The sequence below is a fragment of the Aythya ferina genome, assembly GCF_964211825.1.
Source record: "Aythya ferina genome assembly, chromosome: 19".
Lineage (NCBI taxonomy): Eukaryota > Metazoa > Chordata > Aves > Anseriformes > Anatidae > Aythya > Aythya ferina.
The window spans coordinates 8403453-8421466 of record NC_140309.1 but is presented as its reverse complement, the minus strand read 5'-3'; the positions used below and the strand labels follow the sequence as shown (position 1 = coordinate 8421466).

General features: G+C 43.6%; 1 protein-coding gene across 1 annotated transcript in view; it reads right to left on the bottom strand.

The window, feature by feature from the left end:
- The window catches only part of TAOK1 (TAO kinase 1), a 71556-nt gene that overhangs the window by 35390 nt on the left and 18152 nt on the right, over window positions 1–18014 (bottom strand). Inside the window, exons 2-4 of the mRNA XM_084492973.1 lie at window positions 7197–7423; window positions 3355–3426; window positions 337–438 (exon numbers count right to left, since the gene is read on the bottom strand). Coding sequence (XP_084349099.1) covers window positions 337–438; window positions 3355–3426; window positions 7197–7328 — 306 coding nt within the window. The 5' untranslated portion in view covers window positions 7329–7423. The remainder of the gene's footprint in view (window positions 1–336; window positions 439–3354; window positions 3427–7196; window positions 7424–18014) is intronic.

Here is an 18014-nt window from a genome sequence, read left to right as displayed (position 1 = left end):
GTACCAGTGAAATTCTCACTTTTCCTTAAAGTGAGAAAAGCGATGGAGATATTTTTTTTCTCCAGTTTTTATTTATATTTTAAATAGTCAGTCCACCAAGCTAAACACATCACAGTAACAGCACAGTCACCTGACTCTGCAAGTTAAAGGGAAAACTTTCTAAATCTTGTTTCCAAAAACTACATGCAGTTTTGCTGAGCATCTCTAAGGTCCTTGGCTACACTTATCTGCGTCTGTGCAATGTAAATGTTCAGGTGCCTCTTGAGAGCCAGCTGGAGATATTTTAAAGCACCCTTAACCAAGGCAAGAGAAGTGCAGAGTGCAGCAGATGCTTACCCATGCTGTATGTTCCCGCAAATAGCAGCCTTTGTATTCTATACTGTTGGGGTGTTTTATTCTTTGGAGGAACTTGACTTCCTTAATAATATCCTGCCATTTCTGTAGGAAAAAAAAGGAACAGAAAGACTTCATGAAACTGTTGGTTTATTTTTTTTTGGTCAAGTTAGTATGTCATTTATTTATTTTAAAAGGCGGAAATCATCCTTAAATTCCAAATCAAAAAAGTTTCTATCAACACCATGATGCTCACTACTTAACTCCTCAACTGACCTACAAAATAAGAAGTTGATCAATTAAAATGTAGGGGAAGGATCTCTCTTCGATGTAATGTTTTGTGTTTATAGGTATGCATAAGATATACAGGTAAACACATGGTACCTGAGGAAGTCCTGAAAAAGAAGCAATCCTTTTCTAAGGGATACCATTTCTGCTGTCAAATCAAACATACATCCTGACCTGAAAAAGGTGTGGATAAGTGTCCTTTGGCAGGATCAGATATCTCTCATTTAACTCTTATAAAGACTTATCCCTACGGGGAAGTGCACTGCACTGGATGATGCTCCATTTATCAGCTGCCAAATATCTACTTTCTTGATAACACTTCTCCATTACTAGTTTAATCCTTACAAGGAACAATTTAACATGAGTTATCTTTCAATAAGGGAACAGTTTTGCAGAAGTAAAAGAATAAACAGATAAAACAAAATTCAGGTGTATGATAAGGGGAACTTTGCCAGTACAACTTAAAAGTACAGAAGAGGGCAAAATGTCATTTTCCAATATGTGCTTAGACACTTTCATTGCTCCCTTGGAGAAAATCACCAAGTCCTTCCATTTGCAGCACATCCACCCATCCTCAGGCAAGAAAAGCAGAAGCTGGAAAGTGCAATGGTAAAAACAAGAACTACTGGAAAAGATGTTCAAAAACAAATGCAGTAGCCAAAACCATTTAAGTATGCAGATGTCAACACGACAGTGTTGACACTGAAAATGTTTTTGAGAAAGAATATCAGTTCTGAAGTTAATCAGAAGCAGAGAAACCTCCCCCAGTAACCAAAAGGGTCAAAGGTTGTCTTTCAGGCCCTGTTGATCTCAATACCTCGTGTGTGTGGCTTGCAGTCATCGACGGACAGAAGGTCCAGAGACTCAAATGCTTTGGAAAACATGTAAAAGCCCCCAGTCCTCCTCAATAAAAATGTTGAGGTTAGAGGCACAAAGGAAATGAGGGAGCATGGTAGCAACTCACTGACTAAGTGCTTCTTAATACCAGAAATTTTATGAGAAGGACATTCGTGCAGCTACGCTAATATAAATTTTCTCACTGACGCTCTCATTCCAGCACAAGGATGACCTGGTTGCCTTTGAGGTACTAAGCACTAAAAGCCAAAGCGAGGAAGCGCCACTCGAACTTCTTCTATATTGGGATGAGAGAGGCGATATATTAGTCAAGACTTATTCATGATTTCCTGAGCAAAAAAAGCTCTGAGATCACATTAGGAGCGCAGTGCTACATATTCCAAAGGTTTTAAACTTATTTTAAAAACGAAATGTGCTTATTTTAAGGAGTGATTTATCCCACCAATTATAAAATCTTATTAAGAAAACGAAGTAAATATAAACGATACCAGAATGCCCTTAATGAATTCTCTTTACACAGACTAGATCATAACTTTCGCAAACTTCTGAATAAAACAAATAAATATAGAAGTAAAATATAAAGCGTTTTAATCCTGGTCTTATTACTTTCTTCAAAATAAAGAAACATACGCATTGAAGACAAACAAAAGCTATTTCTGAAGCATGCACAGTTTGTTTCATTCATGTGAATAGAGTATTTATAGCTCACAGTAATTAAAACAGTAGGACAAGTAGTAAGTACAAATTATTCTTTCATCAGTACACAGTTAAACAAGTCACTGCAGTGACAAAATAGAAACATGCATAGCAAAATTAACTGTGAAGCTAGAATTTAGGAGTGCTGGAGACATTGCCACCTCTACCTCCTACACATAGACATACAGACACACACAGAAAGGAGGCAATGCTTCAGCTCCTTGTAGCGCAGATGATCAATACACAAAAGGCAGCACAGAAAGCAACGAGTTGTTAGTCAAACTCATCAGTTAGACTGCTTCTAAGACTGGGATAAAGAGCATGGAGGGAGGACTCAACTATAAATGCCTCGAACAATATGCTTGCAATAAATACTTCTGCTGAAAAAATGGCACCCTAACTTAATAGATGTCATTACCAGAAATACCAAATCAGCTGTTCACGTCTTGTTGGGCTTTTCAAGAATCTGTATTAGCACTTAAACGCTTGAAGTATAAAATCAATTATCTCTGTTAAGCGTCTTAAGAAAAAACACACATCCAGGGTGGCCAAGAAAACATTTAACATTTAAATCTCAGAGGCCTACTTTTACAGATCACTCTGCAAGGGCTACCTTAATCCCCAGCTCTGACAGCTCTTCCTGATGGTGCTGCTGTTCAGATTTTCACACTCATTCATTCACTGTTGCTTTTTGCTTTTGTTTTACCTCCTCCTCAAGAGCCATTTCAGGGAAGGATGCATTCTGCCTTACTACTTTGTAGAATGCAAAATTCTCTCTAAATCTTTCACTGCTGCATCCGTTGCCGTAATTCCTAATAAATTTTTGTACAGTAAGCAAAATGGTAACAGTAAGGGAAAAAGGAATTCAGAATTGAATGTCTAAGGGCAAAACGACAACTCCATTTTTAAAATTGAATACAAACATAACAAGCATACTATGTGGCCCTGCAAATGTGCACTTCATGTCTGAAAGCAATGAGCCTTACTGACGTTTCCCAGGAGCAGATTAGACAGATATACACTGTGAACAGTAAACAAATTTGTTTTGTTTATACAGTCTCCCCATTCACCTTTACAGTTACAGGGAAGATCTCTCTTGCTGTAGCTGAAGCTAATTAAAATCATCCCACATAATAAGCATTTGCAGAGGTCAAGATTTAATACGCAGGATATTCTACATACCTCATTGGACTGCTTCCCACTATATGACATTTTCTTGATGGCCACCACTTCATTGGTGCGCACATCACGTGCCTGAAACACGAAAACATGAGGCATCAGTTTCTTCAAATCATCATTTCCCATAGGATGTAAAACAAACACACACAGGGAGTTAACTCTGGCAGAAGCAAAGAGAAATCTTTATCCTTTTTTTTTTTTTTTTTTTTTTTTTTAAACTTTTATAGGGAGTAAAACTAAAATGTCTTCCAAGGGGTGTGACTGCTGCATCTATGAGAAATCTGTGAGACAAGGTGCAACAATTTTCTGTGTTCAGCAAGTCTCTGCAGGAGCTGAATGCCATCACTCCTAAACTAAAAATCATAGCTTATAAAAGCAGCTGCAATTCCAGCAGGATGGATCCTCTCTAAATCAGCTTCTCTCACATCCCAGGCTGATTCCAGACAAACCAGAAGCGAGGCTCAGCCCCCTTATTCCATCTCGAACATAAGGGAAGATGCCACAGGATGTGCAGGATCCTGCTCTAGCTGGTGACTTTCTTCCCAGTGCTCACAAATAAGCTGCCGTGTCCTGAGGGAAGAAAGATCCTACAGAGATGGCAGCACTCTACGCGACCCATCGTCAGGCTCCAGCTCAGACTTTCATTTTCTTAGCCTAATAACGTTGTTGTTTATACTGCAGAATAAATGCACGTGGTTTTTCACACATCAACAATCCAAGATAAGATGAGTTTTGTTTAATTCAGCACCAAAGGGTGGCTCAGGTGCCCTTACAGGACAGGGCCCAGCACCGCTTCACCCCGCTGGGATGTCGGTGCCAACCCCAACCCCAGCCTGCACTCCTGAAGGGTTTGGGTGGCACAGCACTGAGGGTAGCTCTGAGCCTCTCTGATAAGCATCATCAGCTTGGATACGAAGCCAAATGATATAAATCAAAGTGATGTGCATTGCCGAACTCGCTGATGACTGATGAAAACGCTGATTTGTAATGTATTTGTACTACCCAGCACAGCCTATCCGGACAGGGATTAATGAAGTATGAGGACTCTGCCTTTGGTAAAAAGGGTTTTCAGTCATATTTTAATTCTGTCATTCATTGAAAAAAAAGGCTCCCAGAATTCCCTGTCAGTCTTGATTTCAGCCAGCTATGAGATGCTGGAACCAACACTATTTTTAGTTTTCTTTCTGTCGGAGAGGACACTCCCTCCAGCCCTGCTGATATTGCAATATTTTAAGGTTTGAGGGGGGGTCTGGTTTTATGTTTGTTTGTTTTTTTTTTAAGCAAAGAAGAATAATTTCTTAACTCCTAGACCTTTGCTAATTATAGGCGATCTCTGAGACATTCGAGTCAGTGAAGAGCTGCAATAAAGCAGGCAAGCAAAATACTACAGTGGAGCAGAAGGAGCACAGCGCTAACAAAAGAGAGTGGGTTATTCTTCTGCTCCATCTGCAGTGTTCCCGTGTAGTAGGTTTCCTGTGTCAAATGAAAGCTATTATTACATTGCAGAACATGGAGTAGGGTGAGGACAATACCAAAATGATTCAGAGGTGCCAGACTTGCAGTTTCTAAGAAACTAAAACCATGAGGTGAACCAGCAAAAGTCGTGTTAATTATAAAATAAACTTTTGTTGCTGTTGCACTATTGCAGGATGTTTAATGTGACAGAAACAAAGAAGAAAAAAAGAACAGTTTCTCTGATGTGTTAACTTAGCCAATTATCACGTAAGATAAACATATCACCCCCTTTTGGGGATCACCAGTAAAAGGAAAGACAGGATCTGGATTGTTCTACTTGTTCATTACTCCCACATCTATTTATCATCAACATTTTGGGCCCAGGCTGTATGCAATGAAAGCAGACTGGTGACAGGGTGCTAAATATTAGAAAACCCAAGCAAGCCACCACTGGCTGCATTTGCATAACACCTGGAGCCCTTCTTTGCTCTAGGGGGACTGAAGAGAGACAACCCCACAGCTGACACCCCAGTGAATGTTAAAATCACAGTTTTGCTTGTTTGTTTTTTGTTTGTTTGTTTGTTTGTTTTTAAGTTTCCTTGTGATCTTGAAAAACTGGAAAAAAGAGAGTTCCTAGACAAAAGCCATGAAGTTGTTAGAAGGCCAGCTGACTTCATCCAACCAAACCAGGCGTGCTTTATGGCAGACATTTAGGGGCATATATCCTCTGAAAACTCCATACAAAGGTTTAAAATCTGGTGCCCCTGAGCAGTGACACAAGCCAGGCACGAGCAAACAAAAGGTGGAGTATGTCATCAACTTTGGTAATATGTTTTTAAGCAGTTATTTACTCTAATCCAATATTACACTGATTAGATAAAGTTTAATAGTTTACATTAGCAGAATCAAAATCCTGTTAAAGAAACTTGATTTTTTTTATTTTTTTCCAGCTATACAGAATAATAAAGGACCCAAAACACGTGCCCTCTACCTCATTTCTTTACGCTTATTTCACCTAAACTTAATTTTTCTCCCAGGCCGCCCATCCCACCTTTTGGGTTTCTGCTTGAGATACCAAGCATCATGTGGAACAGTTTCAGATTCCAGCTCTTAGTATTACTGGCAACAAAAAGATATCATAATTCAATATTGGTATAGGTTAAAACTTTGTAGCACACAAATAACAACAGTTTATCTTCTCTGCTGGAAACACTCCCTTATTTAGCAAAAATAGAGTCCCCCAAACAGACATTAGCACAGTTTGCAGGTTATCTACGGCTGAATGCTGGCTTTGCATACTCATGTGGTGCATGCATTCCCTTGTAAGTTACAGTATTTCTGAAAAACTTCAATAATATTTCCACTTAGCAGGAAGACAGATTTTGTGTTCCTTCCTTTCATAGCCACGCTTTAAGCAAATGAGTGAAGTAAAGGCCGCAGGTGAGTACTGCTCCCTTCGAAAACATTTCCTCCTCCAGATCTGTTCCCAGACACTGGCAGCTCCTAGTTTTAAGCAGGGAACAAAATTAAGAAGCTTTTCCTAATTAGTTCATCTGTGCTGCATTAAATTTGTGCTGGAAGGTTCCCAACATGGTCTGCTGCAATTATTACCAATGAATAGGCACCTCATAAAATACTGACACAAATGGCTTTCTGAAGGAACATTGGCAGGTTTGGCCACACCTCCCGTAATTATAAACGTGAAAAGGTTTTCTGAGGAAAATGTTTTTTTAATGAAGGTCTCGCAGTGTGCACTTGGGTTAACATACGGCAACCTGCACATGAGGTTCCCATGAAATATCCCACCTCCAGTCGAGCTCTACAAGCAGCCTGGGAGAAACTACTGGCCAGACGCTCACATTGAGTAAATTTTGTACAGATAAATACTGGGATTCTTGCCTGCAGTAGGGAGGGAGGATGTGACAGGCCCAAGGATAACAAAAGCACCAACATTCAGGTGTCAAATACAAAGAATGTCTTTAAGGGAGCCTGTGGGGTATGCACGAAGGGAGAGAACTCTGTTTCTCTCAAGGAACAGGAGATGACAAGGAGACAATCAAATCAAAAGAAGTGCATTGCCGATCAGAAACGATGGAGCCAAAGTACGTTTTTTGATTTGCAGAAAAATCCCTACTTGCCACATAACCTAAAAGCACTGGACAAGGGCCACGTCTCCCGTTTTTTCTTTCCATTTGAATGCAAACACCTTAAAGATGCTGTCAGCCTGTGAACAGGCAGACTGTGCAGACATAAAAGAAAATCCTTCTTCCCCAAGCACCATACAAAGATTCACAGTTTCTTTTCCTCAACAATTTCAAAAAAAATCTCTGTCCACAGTTTGAAGACAAAAGGAAACACAGCTGCAATTCACGAGCCACGAGGCTACTTACAAAATAAACTGCTCCAAAGCTTCCATGGCCAATCTCTCGGAGATCTGTGAAGAGCTTTTCTGGATCTTCTTTGAAGAAGAGCTCTGCAATTTCGGGGTCCTTCAGGCTGCCCGCTCGGCTGGTTGATGGCATCCTGCTGGGCAGTTAGCCGACCGACTATCTGGGTTTAAAGTGCTGCCTCAACCCTTGGCTCATCTGTATGAATGGAGCCTCTTCAGCATGGATCACTGCAAGAAAAAGATCGCAAGCCTTCACTGGTTATCCTCTGCTCAAAGACACGGAAACAAAGCAGCGGAGGAGCAGCCTCCACTTCTTCCAGAGCAAGCAACCCCCTCACACGAAGCAGCGCAACCTATCTGCCGGGATGTCAAAGTCCCACTGAGGCACCAGTCAGGCATTTATTTCTACAGAACACAATTTGAAATCAAAGCACAAAACGAGGCGCATTCCTGCCCCAGCATCTGCTCAGCCCCCTGCACAGGGGTCAGCAGAATCGCAGTGATAACCAGTTTGTCACTAGCGAGCCCGTATTACTCCAATATCCCCTCCCTGAAGAGTTACACATGCCATTAAGTTACTGGTGGACTTCCTAAAGTGGACCACAACTGCACGTTCAGACCCCGTTAGGGACGCACGGAACCTCTCCTGTTTACATTTTGCTGTCATTTACTGAAAATGCGCCTTGGAGCCCGTCCATTTCATAACACATCACGAGGTTGTGCTCAAATCTTCCCATCTCTTAGCTACAGGTGAAAGCCATCGTGAGTGAAATGCCTGCTTTTTCATCCTAGGGGAAGAGCCCGAGGATTGGGATGTCCTCTCGGTTCCCCGCAAATTATCACCAATAAAACCAACCCTGTGTCACTGGCAAACAGCTGCTCACGCAGCTCCCTTCCTTCACACAACCCTTATCTGGTCGAGACTTGTGCTTCTTTTAATTCATATTTTACATCTCAAAACCTACCCTTAAAGTTTTACATCTTTATGGCAGAAAAAAAGGCACTCAGTTGAATCAATCTCTCTATTGCTGCCCATTTCTCCTCCTTCCCAGGACAGTAAGAGCTCCACCTTTCTCCAAGCCTCCAGACCATCAATGAATCATTTGTTTTCCCCTCCCTGCAGAGCAATTCTGACATGGAAAAAGCCATACCCCTGCGTGTTTGTGCTCGGTGGTACTCTCCTCTAGACAGATGCAGCACGTGGAAGTGCCAAAGACTGCCTGCTCCTTGTTAGTTCAAACAACTGCCAGCACGGCTACAAGGAGCGCACGATCGTGCGAGAGACAGCCAAGACGTACCTAGCTGCAACTGCAAGGTTCTCCAGCTTTTCTCCTGAAGACATGCGTGGGAGAGAGCAGGCAGAGCAGGGAAGCGAAATCCAGCATTTTCATAGCTCTCCTCCAAGCGGATTCAACAAGATTTATAACATAACCCTGGAAGTGTTTCCACGCTAGCCCACTCTCGGGGGCCGAGGGAAAAAACGGGATTGAAATCCCAGCGGTGGAGCAAGTACAAAATCCATGCAGAAGCCAGGCAGCTGTTCACAGCTCTGCCGTACCCCTCTCACGAGCGTGCACAGGCGCATTTTGTATCGATGCCAGCATCGTCGTGGGAGCCTTCAGCCCGTTAGCACAGGACACAGCCGACGGAGCGGGGCAGGGTGCACGGGAACAGGGCTGCCACCTCCCCACCTCCCCTTGCAGGAGGCAGTAACTCAGGCGGTGTGGGAAGGGAAATCGATAGCCACGACTCAGCCCCTACCTGCAGCACGCTACGTTTCTGGAGACTGCAAGGCAAGTTGGGTTTTGTTGTTGTTTTTCGGCCTTTCTTTCAAAGGAGCCAACAATATTCCACTTGATTCCAGCCCTAACAAGCACATAACACTGAAAGACAACTGTTTCGCATTTACAGCCCCGGCCGAAACAATAGACAAAAAGCATCAGTCAGAGGAGGGAGAGAAAGGGGCTGGGGGAAGGGAGCTGATAACCAGAGCACACTCAGTGTTATTGAAGGAATGCTTCTTGGATCGACGGTAATGATGTCATGTTCCATCTTTTAAGAAGCATCGGATTCTTACAAAAAGGACATTGTTGTTCAAAAGCAACTGCTGCGATCCCAGAATGCCCTTTTCCCTACATCTGTTAGTCAGAGGGGCTAGGCTTGGATAAACCTGCTAATATGGCCAGCAGGCACACGAGCCAGCGGAGGAGAAAGCCCTGCACACACACGGCCAGGACCCCTCGCAGCCTCCGCTCAGCCTTCCTCCCAGGCGGCACCCAGGGGCCAGGCTGGGCCCACTGGGGCGAGCTCCAAGTCCTGCGAGCATCAAGGCAGATGTCCTTATCCCTGTTCTTGGAAGTAACTGCTGCTTGGAGATGTGCGAGGGTAAAACCAGCGGGTATTAAGAACTTGAAGAGAGTAGGTGCAGGAGGATTTGTGGCACTCTGCTTGTCATCCTTCCTGCTCACACGGATCAATAAAATGCATCGGTGTAAAGTCCATCCTTAAGAAAGCTGCCTGCAGTGCTCCTGTTTTTTTAAGGATGTGAGAACACCAAAGCTCCCCAGATATCTTTTTGCCCAGACAACATGCCCGGCTTGCCAAAGCCTGGCCAGTCCAGCAGCTGACACGCTCAGCCCCCTCGTGCAGAAACAAGACCTGAACGCTTTGGGGAATGGATGTTAGGTCTAGGACCATGCGATGTGGCCATCACCTTATTGTAAATGTATTGAAAATACAGATGAAACTTAAGAAAAAAAAAATAAAAATGAAACTGCAGCTAAACTGCACCGAAAATTAAATTATAGACCGCCAAGCAGCTGGTTTCTAAATGACAGTCAAGTCGCACTTACATATTTCACATTCTTCCACCCGGGCTGAATCTTTGCTGCAGCTCCGGGGTCGGCGCAGCCCTCCCATTACACCCAGTTGCTCCCAGTGGACAGGACCAGTCACCTCATGGTGGTGGTGGAGGTCTGGAGGCCGACAGATGGGTCCCCTGGGTGCCCGCACCGCTCCCTGCTGCCCGGGGGGCATTTGGTGTGTGTGCTGCAGTGAGGTGAAGCCCCCTGCTCTGCCCCGTTGGTACTCGTACCCAAATGAAGGGACAGAAAAAACATCTCACAGCGTACAACACCACGATCCCTACTGCGACTGGTTCCACTCGTAACCACCCAGATGCTGGAGGAGGCAAAAAGGACTCAAAACAAACCAGGGCTCGAGCAAAGCTCAAGTCCAGACCAGCTCTATTTTCACGTATTGGGCCGAACTAGATTGACTGGCTGGCTACCATTACTAGTACTAATGGCACTGATTACAGGCCAAAATACTTTTATCAACTTACTTTCATCTGAACAACTGCCAATTAGCAGAAGCTGCGTGCACGCATCCACAGCAGGCCGTGAATAAGGCGTCGCGTTCCCTGTAATCGTGGCCAGGCTAAAAGCACACGCACGCCTTGACCCGCGGCCCCAAGGAAGCTGGAAGGTGCAGAAGGGGTAAGACCTGTTCCTTGGGACCTCTGCCTCCCGTCTGCCAGGCCATCCCCTGCTCGAGCCGGACCCAGCCCTGTGACTAAGTCCCCCCGGGATCCTGCAGAGCACGAGCAGTGCTCTGCTGTATTTATGTGCCTCTTGAAGCGTTGCACTACAGAAACTCTAGAGAAATTAGGAGAAATAATGCTGGGTGCACATTTAGCGAGGCTGGTCAGGCTCCTCCTGTCCACGCTGCACCCAAACACCCAACCTACAGCACCCCAAGGAGCTGTTCCCATTAATAAACCAAGGCACCGGGTCTGTGCTGCCAACGAGAGACAAACCTACTCACCGAGACTTCCACCTACCTGCCCTGCAACTCCTCAGTCTCCCATCCAAACCCAGCCATGATGATGACCACAGGCACCAGGCTACACGAAGCACCAGTGCCTCAAAGCACTTCCAGTTCCTTCAGATGGTTCAAAAGTTCGTGGAGACCCAAACGTGACAGCTAATGCACGGGCTGCCTTGTAGGATATTAGCATTAAAAAGCAGCACACGCTGTCCATACAAATGAAGTTTCAAAGAACCAACATATTCAACATCCTTCGGCTTCTCTACGTAGGAATATTATAACTGGGGTTAAAGAAACACCTCGGGAGCTTGAAATGGAAGCAGTGAGCAGATTTCTGCACGGTAAGGCAGCCCACCACCCTGCCTCTCTCCATCTCGCTGGGTACCAGGGGCACACCGCAAGGGCTCTGGCAATGGCTAACGAGGAAAGAGGAACGCTTTCCTCCATCACTGACCTACAAACAAGCAATTATTTGCTGTTTGAGATGTAAATCTTGCTTCACGTTATAGTCATCTGCCACGCGATACACTTAGGACAGCAAAACTAATAAAAACTTATCCTTAACATCAAGTGTAGGTACACTAGGTATGTCTCCCTGATAATGTGTGCATCAGGCTTAAGGACCTGTTCAGGAGACCTGTGATTTTTAGGGCTGCACTCTGCCAGCAGACAATAAGGAGAATAAAATATCCAGCACAAACACACGAACCCTCTGATATCCTCCTTAATCAAAGCTACGGAACTGGGGGAACAAACACACAGCCCACCACCACCATTTGGAAACTGGTATTTAGTTTTTATTCCTTTAAGCATCTCCGTTGCATGCAGCACAAACGCTTGCTAAATTTTGGAGTCATTTCCTCTGCTAGGACCTAATGCAAAAGCAGCAAATAGATGGGCAACGAGTGCATCATGCCACCGTCAAGAGGGAAAAAGGATTTTCTCTCACTTGCATATGGGTCAGATCCAGGGAGTGTATGAAGCCGAGATTAAATTATCCACTCAACACACTATTAAAATTTTCCTGAATGGCTTCCAGCTGACACTAAAAATTTCCACCACTTTCATAAATATGGTAAACTGGAACTATTGAAAGAACTGACTTTGATTTTTTTTTTTTCTTTTACTTACAATTTATCCTAAAGCAAGAGTTAGATGGTAAGAATGCTTAAAATACCGACTTGGAAATTTCTGTTTGCTTTCAGTACAGCACTGAAGCCTTGACTTACAGTCCCAGTATTTTATATTTTTTAAAGGAGCAGACAAAACATTTTTAAATACAGTCTGAATAGAAACACATAAGGTTAAAAAAAAAAAAGCTACATTACAGAAAGCAAGTTGCTGACTGTACACAAAACGTGCAGCAGTCGCTATTTATGCATTTTCAGGCAATTTCCTAAATACGAACCACACAGCATCCCAACCAGATACACAGCACGTGGGAGCTGTCTGCTCACACACCGCGCAGGGCAAACCTCAGCTGGACTTTGAAGAAAGGAGTTGCCCAGCAGGTAGAGGAAGTTTCTTCTCTGACTCCCAGGTGAGCTGCCAAAGAGGCTCTCCTGGTTCACAACTACGTAGCCCAGGCATCACTTCAGCAAGACTCCACTGCCGAGCCCAGGAGGCTGACAGCAAAACATCTACAGCACTGCAAAATGAGGCCACGGTGCATGCAAAGAGAAGGCAGCACGATGAACAGCGTATGCAGTGTCTGAGGCAAGAGATAGAAAGGGTTTGTGCTGCTTTGGCACCTACCCCTCCAAGACATGGGACGCAATTCCTCCTTCCAGCAAGCTTGCCCAAACAATATACCTGTTACCTGATTTAAAAAAAAGAAAAATAAGAAGTCCTGCCAAGTCACCAAGTGCTGTGGATGTTCCTTAAAACATCTCTCAACACTGGCTCTGGCCCACCCAGTCTACTCTTTTTTTTCCTGTTCTGATAAAAGTGGAGAACATCTCCAGTGGCTCAATGTGGAAAACAAGTTATTCTCTGCTCACTGCAGAAAAAGACCATTTCCTTGAGCAGCTAAAAATCAGTTTCCTGTCCGTGCTCGATTACGCCGTGGCAGATGGTATCAAAACAGGTGCATTCTAGGTGACTCTCACAGCGGAAAGCCTATCAGCATCTTCAAGCCTCACAAAATGACTGATTTTAGCACTCGATTCATGTGAAACCACACACCGCAGAGTGCTTGCGTACTTGGGTAAGCCTTTCCCATCAAGCTAACAACATGCTTCTCCTTCTAGTTCTGCAATTTGGAAGTCTTCCTAGAGTGGTAATTAAGGAGAAAAAAAAAAAATCCCCGAAATGAAACAAGAAAAACCTGGAGATGCAGCAAGTGGCATTTTGCTCCTCCCGTGCCCTGGAAGAGGGGCAAGAGGCACTGAGGAACATCTTCCCTGGGATCCTGCTGACTGCCTTCTGCTGTTTAGTAGTGAGCTGCTGCTGAGATGAAAAAATGCTGACAATGTCATGAACTTGCCCTTCTGATCCATGATCCTAAAATCATTGGTTTTGGAATGCTTCTTCTCCACCAGGACCACCTGCCATTAAGGAAAATGGAGGCGCAGACGGATGGTGCTGTATCAGAGACTGTCAGGAAGGTGTTCAACATTTAGGGGAAAAAAAAACACATCCAAAATGTTGTCACTAAATTGATTAAAGAAGGAACCACCCTGAAAATTATGCCAACCACAGGCAAAACAAAGACACGTGGGAATGGGCTGAGGAAACGGGAATGCAGGCAGTAACTGTGGACCACGGAAAGCCCCACTGCAACACTGTTCTCTGCATGGGCACCTCAGTCTCGAGCTTGTACTTGAAAATACATATTGTAGAAGTGAAAAGACAAGAGTGTGTCTGCCAAGGGCCGAAGCAGGTGAGATCTCACAGCCTCCACAAAGCTCTACAACCCCACACGCACCTGGGTACCATGAGTGCTGCTCACTGCGAGTGATCCGAGGTCCTCCTTTGCAGCAGAAGTTTACAGCAAAGAACGGTCATAAAATGCTGGCCCCTTTATACCTTCTGCATTCCCGTCCATATGTATTTGTAGAAGGAAAAGATTATAAGGGTAAGAAGAATTTGTAGCTGGGTATTGTGGTGAATTCTGGCAGCTTTTTGTCTGTGTGAGCAGCCACGTTCAAACAGCCTTTTCTTCCCCAACATGATAAATTCTTCTTCTTCTGACAAAGCAAGCCTATCACTCCTGTAAGATTCCTTTTTCTACTTTAAAAAAGATTTTTGAGGAATGGTTCTCTCCTGGAAAAACCTCTTTGCAGATTTTTTTTTCTCCTTTCTTTCTCTGCTTCGCTACCTGTATTTTTTTCTTGTATTATACTTCTTCACAGAATAGCCTCAGGAAGATACTTTTATCTTGGAGTACTGCTTGCATTTGCCTTATACATGCACTTGTACACTGTGCGGCTTACTTTGATTTCCTCTCAAGATTCTGACACTAAAACGTCCATCATAACTCCCTGAATTACTTACCCCAGCACACTTTCTGATCCAGTTGAGCTGTTCTGCTTGGATGTTTACTTTCCAGGAATGTCACGAGCAAAAGTCAGAAAGTTAAGTTTCCCATAGCCCAGGATTGTCTTCTGGGTTGGGTGTAAGTGTTTATTAGGATGATCTGCACCAGCAGTAAGCCAGCAGCGATTACCAAAGCAACAATTACCCTGTGCTTTCCATTTTGTTTTGTGTTCTGTATTTCTATTACTTAAAATAGTCAGAAAAGATAATTATCTAGGTAAGCCTGTTCCCGTGCTAAAGACAGATACTCTGAAGAAACTGAATCTATTTTCACAACAGTTACACATGCCAGTTATAAACAAACACGAGTACACCTAACACTATCAGCAATCTTGGAAATATTGCTTTTGTTAACTGGCAATTTCTGCAGCGTCACTCACCCAAGAAACACAAAATCTGTCACTGATCTTGCGGCTTAAACAACACAAAGAAAACACCTTAGTGATGCAGTTGAAAGAAACACTAATACCAAAAAGCATCTTGTATTTTTTCCTCCTTATTAAAGCAAAAACATTCAATTGGATCAAGTTAGGCCTACACAAAAGCTGAAAAATGGCCAATGTTTGCTTCCCAAGGACCAATGTCAGGTACTCCAGGAAGCGCTAACCATACCCTGGCATAGCCAGCACTAACATCTCCTGAATCCCTTTGCTTGTGATAGTCCTGGTATATTTATTATGAAGGTCAGCTCTAAATTTAGCAATTCCTTAGGCTAGCAAAGCTATGAGGAAGACAACTGGAAAAAAATGAAATCTTCTGCCGCCTTCTTTAGCAGTTCATTAAGTTCTGCCAGCTACTTACCTTTACTTGGTGAAGCATCGCACCAAAACGTGTTCTGCACTGAATCACCTGCAGACAGCTCGTGCCCACCTCTCTCAGCTGGCACTACAGTGATTGACGAGTGTGAGGTTTGACGGCTGTAGCACAGGAGATGCTGCTCAGCGGCCAGGAGAAGGTTGGTGAGCAGCCAGCTGATGGGAGTCCATCAGGTCCAGAGGGAAAAATACTGGGAAACTCCAGCTGCCCATAAAAGAAACTAGAGCCAGATGTCCTAATGGGACTGGAGCTTTAAGAAACCTTTTCTTGACCCCTAAACCAATTCTGCCCCAGAACAAGGAATACAGTAAACAAGCAAATTAGCTGTTTTGGACTCAGACTCAGAAATAAGCCACTAAAGCCCACAATATAGGCAATTACCCTTGAGAAAAGAAGTAATTAAAAAGTTTCAGTATCATACCCAGTTTCAGAAAGGAGGCCTGAAAGGAAGCAATTTGAACTCTTTCTGATCAGTAAGAACAGGAAAACATTTAAATCGTGCATGCAATCAAATTCAGTGGGACACAGCTCCAAATCTTCCCTGAGCAAGCAGAAACCTGGGGACACTGAAGCCAGTAGCAAGGATCTGGGATTTAAATTAAATTGAACTGAGAAATCCAAGAGAGAACTGGAAGATTCTGTGGGAACTGTCTTGTAAAAAATAAATAAATAAAATAAAATAAAAGCAATCCAGCACCAGAACCAAACCCACATCAGCCAGGGGCCTTGGGCAGTCGCCCATCCACTCTGCTGCCGGGCTGGAGGGCGAGGGGACAGTGAGGAAGCCGAATTACTCACAAAATCGTGATGACTTGGCTCTGTGAGAAAAGCAGGTATCACAGATCATACATCAAGCAAGCTGGTCACTCAATAAATCTGGAAATTAAACATCACTGAGCTACGAAGATGAGCAACTGTCCCAGGAGTTACTTCAATAACTCCAGAACAACGTCAGCTCCTTGCAACAGCTCCTGCTCCAGGGCAGCACACACCAAACCGAACAGAATTGACTGAATATTTGGGGGAAATAACATCCTGATCTTGGGGTGACCCCAAGAACTAACAACTATTTGTCATTCACATAACAGAACAGGGAAGGATCTTCAAGAAGTACTGAGTGAAGCCTGGTACACAAAATTATTCTGAGCATTGGTTTGTCGTAGGTAGAAACCAAACCACCTCTGGACTGAGAGCTGAAATACTGATAGGAAGCTCTGAAAAAAGCAAGAGATCAGATAGATGATGAAACGCTCCAAGGGAAAAGGGCCTTGCAGCCCCTGAGCAACCACAGGTACTGTGCAGAACCTGCAAAATATTTGCAGTTAAGGTCTCAAATCAGAGAGGAAAAGAACACGAGTTTTATTTAGGGCAGTTGACAGCACCAAAAATGATACAAGAACCATAAAAAAAATAACGTGAACGAGCAACAAAACAAGAGATGAAAGCTCCCAAAGTAATGAGTGATCAAGCACACCCCTACTCCCAAACTAAACATAACTCACAAGAAATGAGCCTTGGGCAGACAGCTCAATGAAAATAATTGCACAATTACGTGAAGACAATGTCAAATAAAAAAAAAAAAAAAAAAGAAAGAAAAAAAAAAGAAGAAGAAAAATCAACTACAAAAATAATCTAGAATTTCTGATAAAAATCATTAAGAAAATCTCTGCCATGGTCTGCTCCTGGCTATTATTCCCCGCTCAAATCTACTAGCAATAAAATCAAAGTACAGTACAATAAGGCTTCAGAAGTACGAAATCATAAATATCCAAGAAGACAAACCTAACTCCATGAGAAAAGGTGTAAGAGTTAAAAATGACACATAAGAAAGTCATGTAAATGCTCACACTTCAAGAGCAAGGGGACAGTCCATAAAACGTAAGAGCAGCGTATTTATAACGGTGAAGGAATTCAACCAACCAAGCTATAAAGACCAAAATTAACCTGCAGAAAATACTGCAGAGGTACTGAGTCCAAGAGATATAAACACTGGTTTTTAATCTAGACGTTTACACGCGTAAGAGCATCCCCAGACAGGTCAGGTGAGGTATTTCTGAATGCTCCTGGCTCTGCTGGAGCACCTAATCGTTCCCCACTGCCAGAGACAGAAGGCAGGACGAGACACAAACATTTCATCAACACACTTTGTTATGAAAAAGGTCAATTTTGTTTAACACGGGAGGTTATAAAATATACCACTAGCATCACATCCAGAGGAGAGGTTTATCGAAAGGCCGCACGCAAATAATGAGAAATTATCTCGCTAGGTTCCAGTAACACGCACGGACACGATGGATCTTCATTACTTAGTGAATGCTGCAAAGCTTTTTTAAAAACAGATTACCAGTGGGAGGCTGTTCTGTTCTTCATGAAGGAGGGAGCAATCTAACGGAGCACAGCCACAGGGCATTAGGAGTTCAGCAGGATACATGTATAAGGAGCACACATATGCAGATATAACACACACACACACGCATATATAAGCTTCTTGCTCCACTTTGCAACTTCAAGCAGGTTCAAAAAGGTAGGACGTATTTCGGCATCAGGACACTTTGCAACCTCCTGCAGCCGTGCAGTTTGTTCTGCCACATCCTCTGCAGCCAGTGGAGGACCCTCGCCGAGCACCCGGAGCCCAACA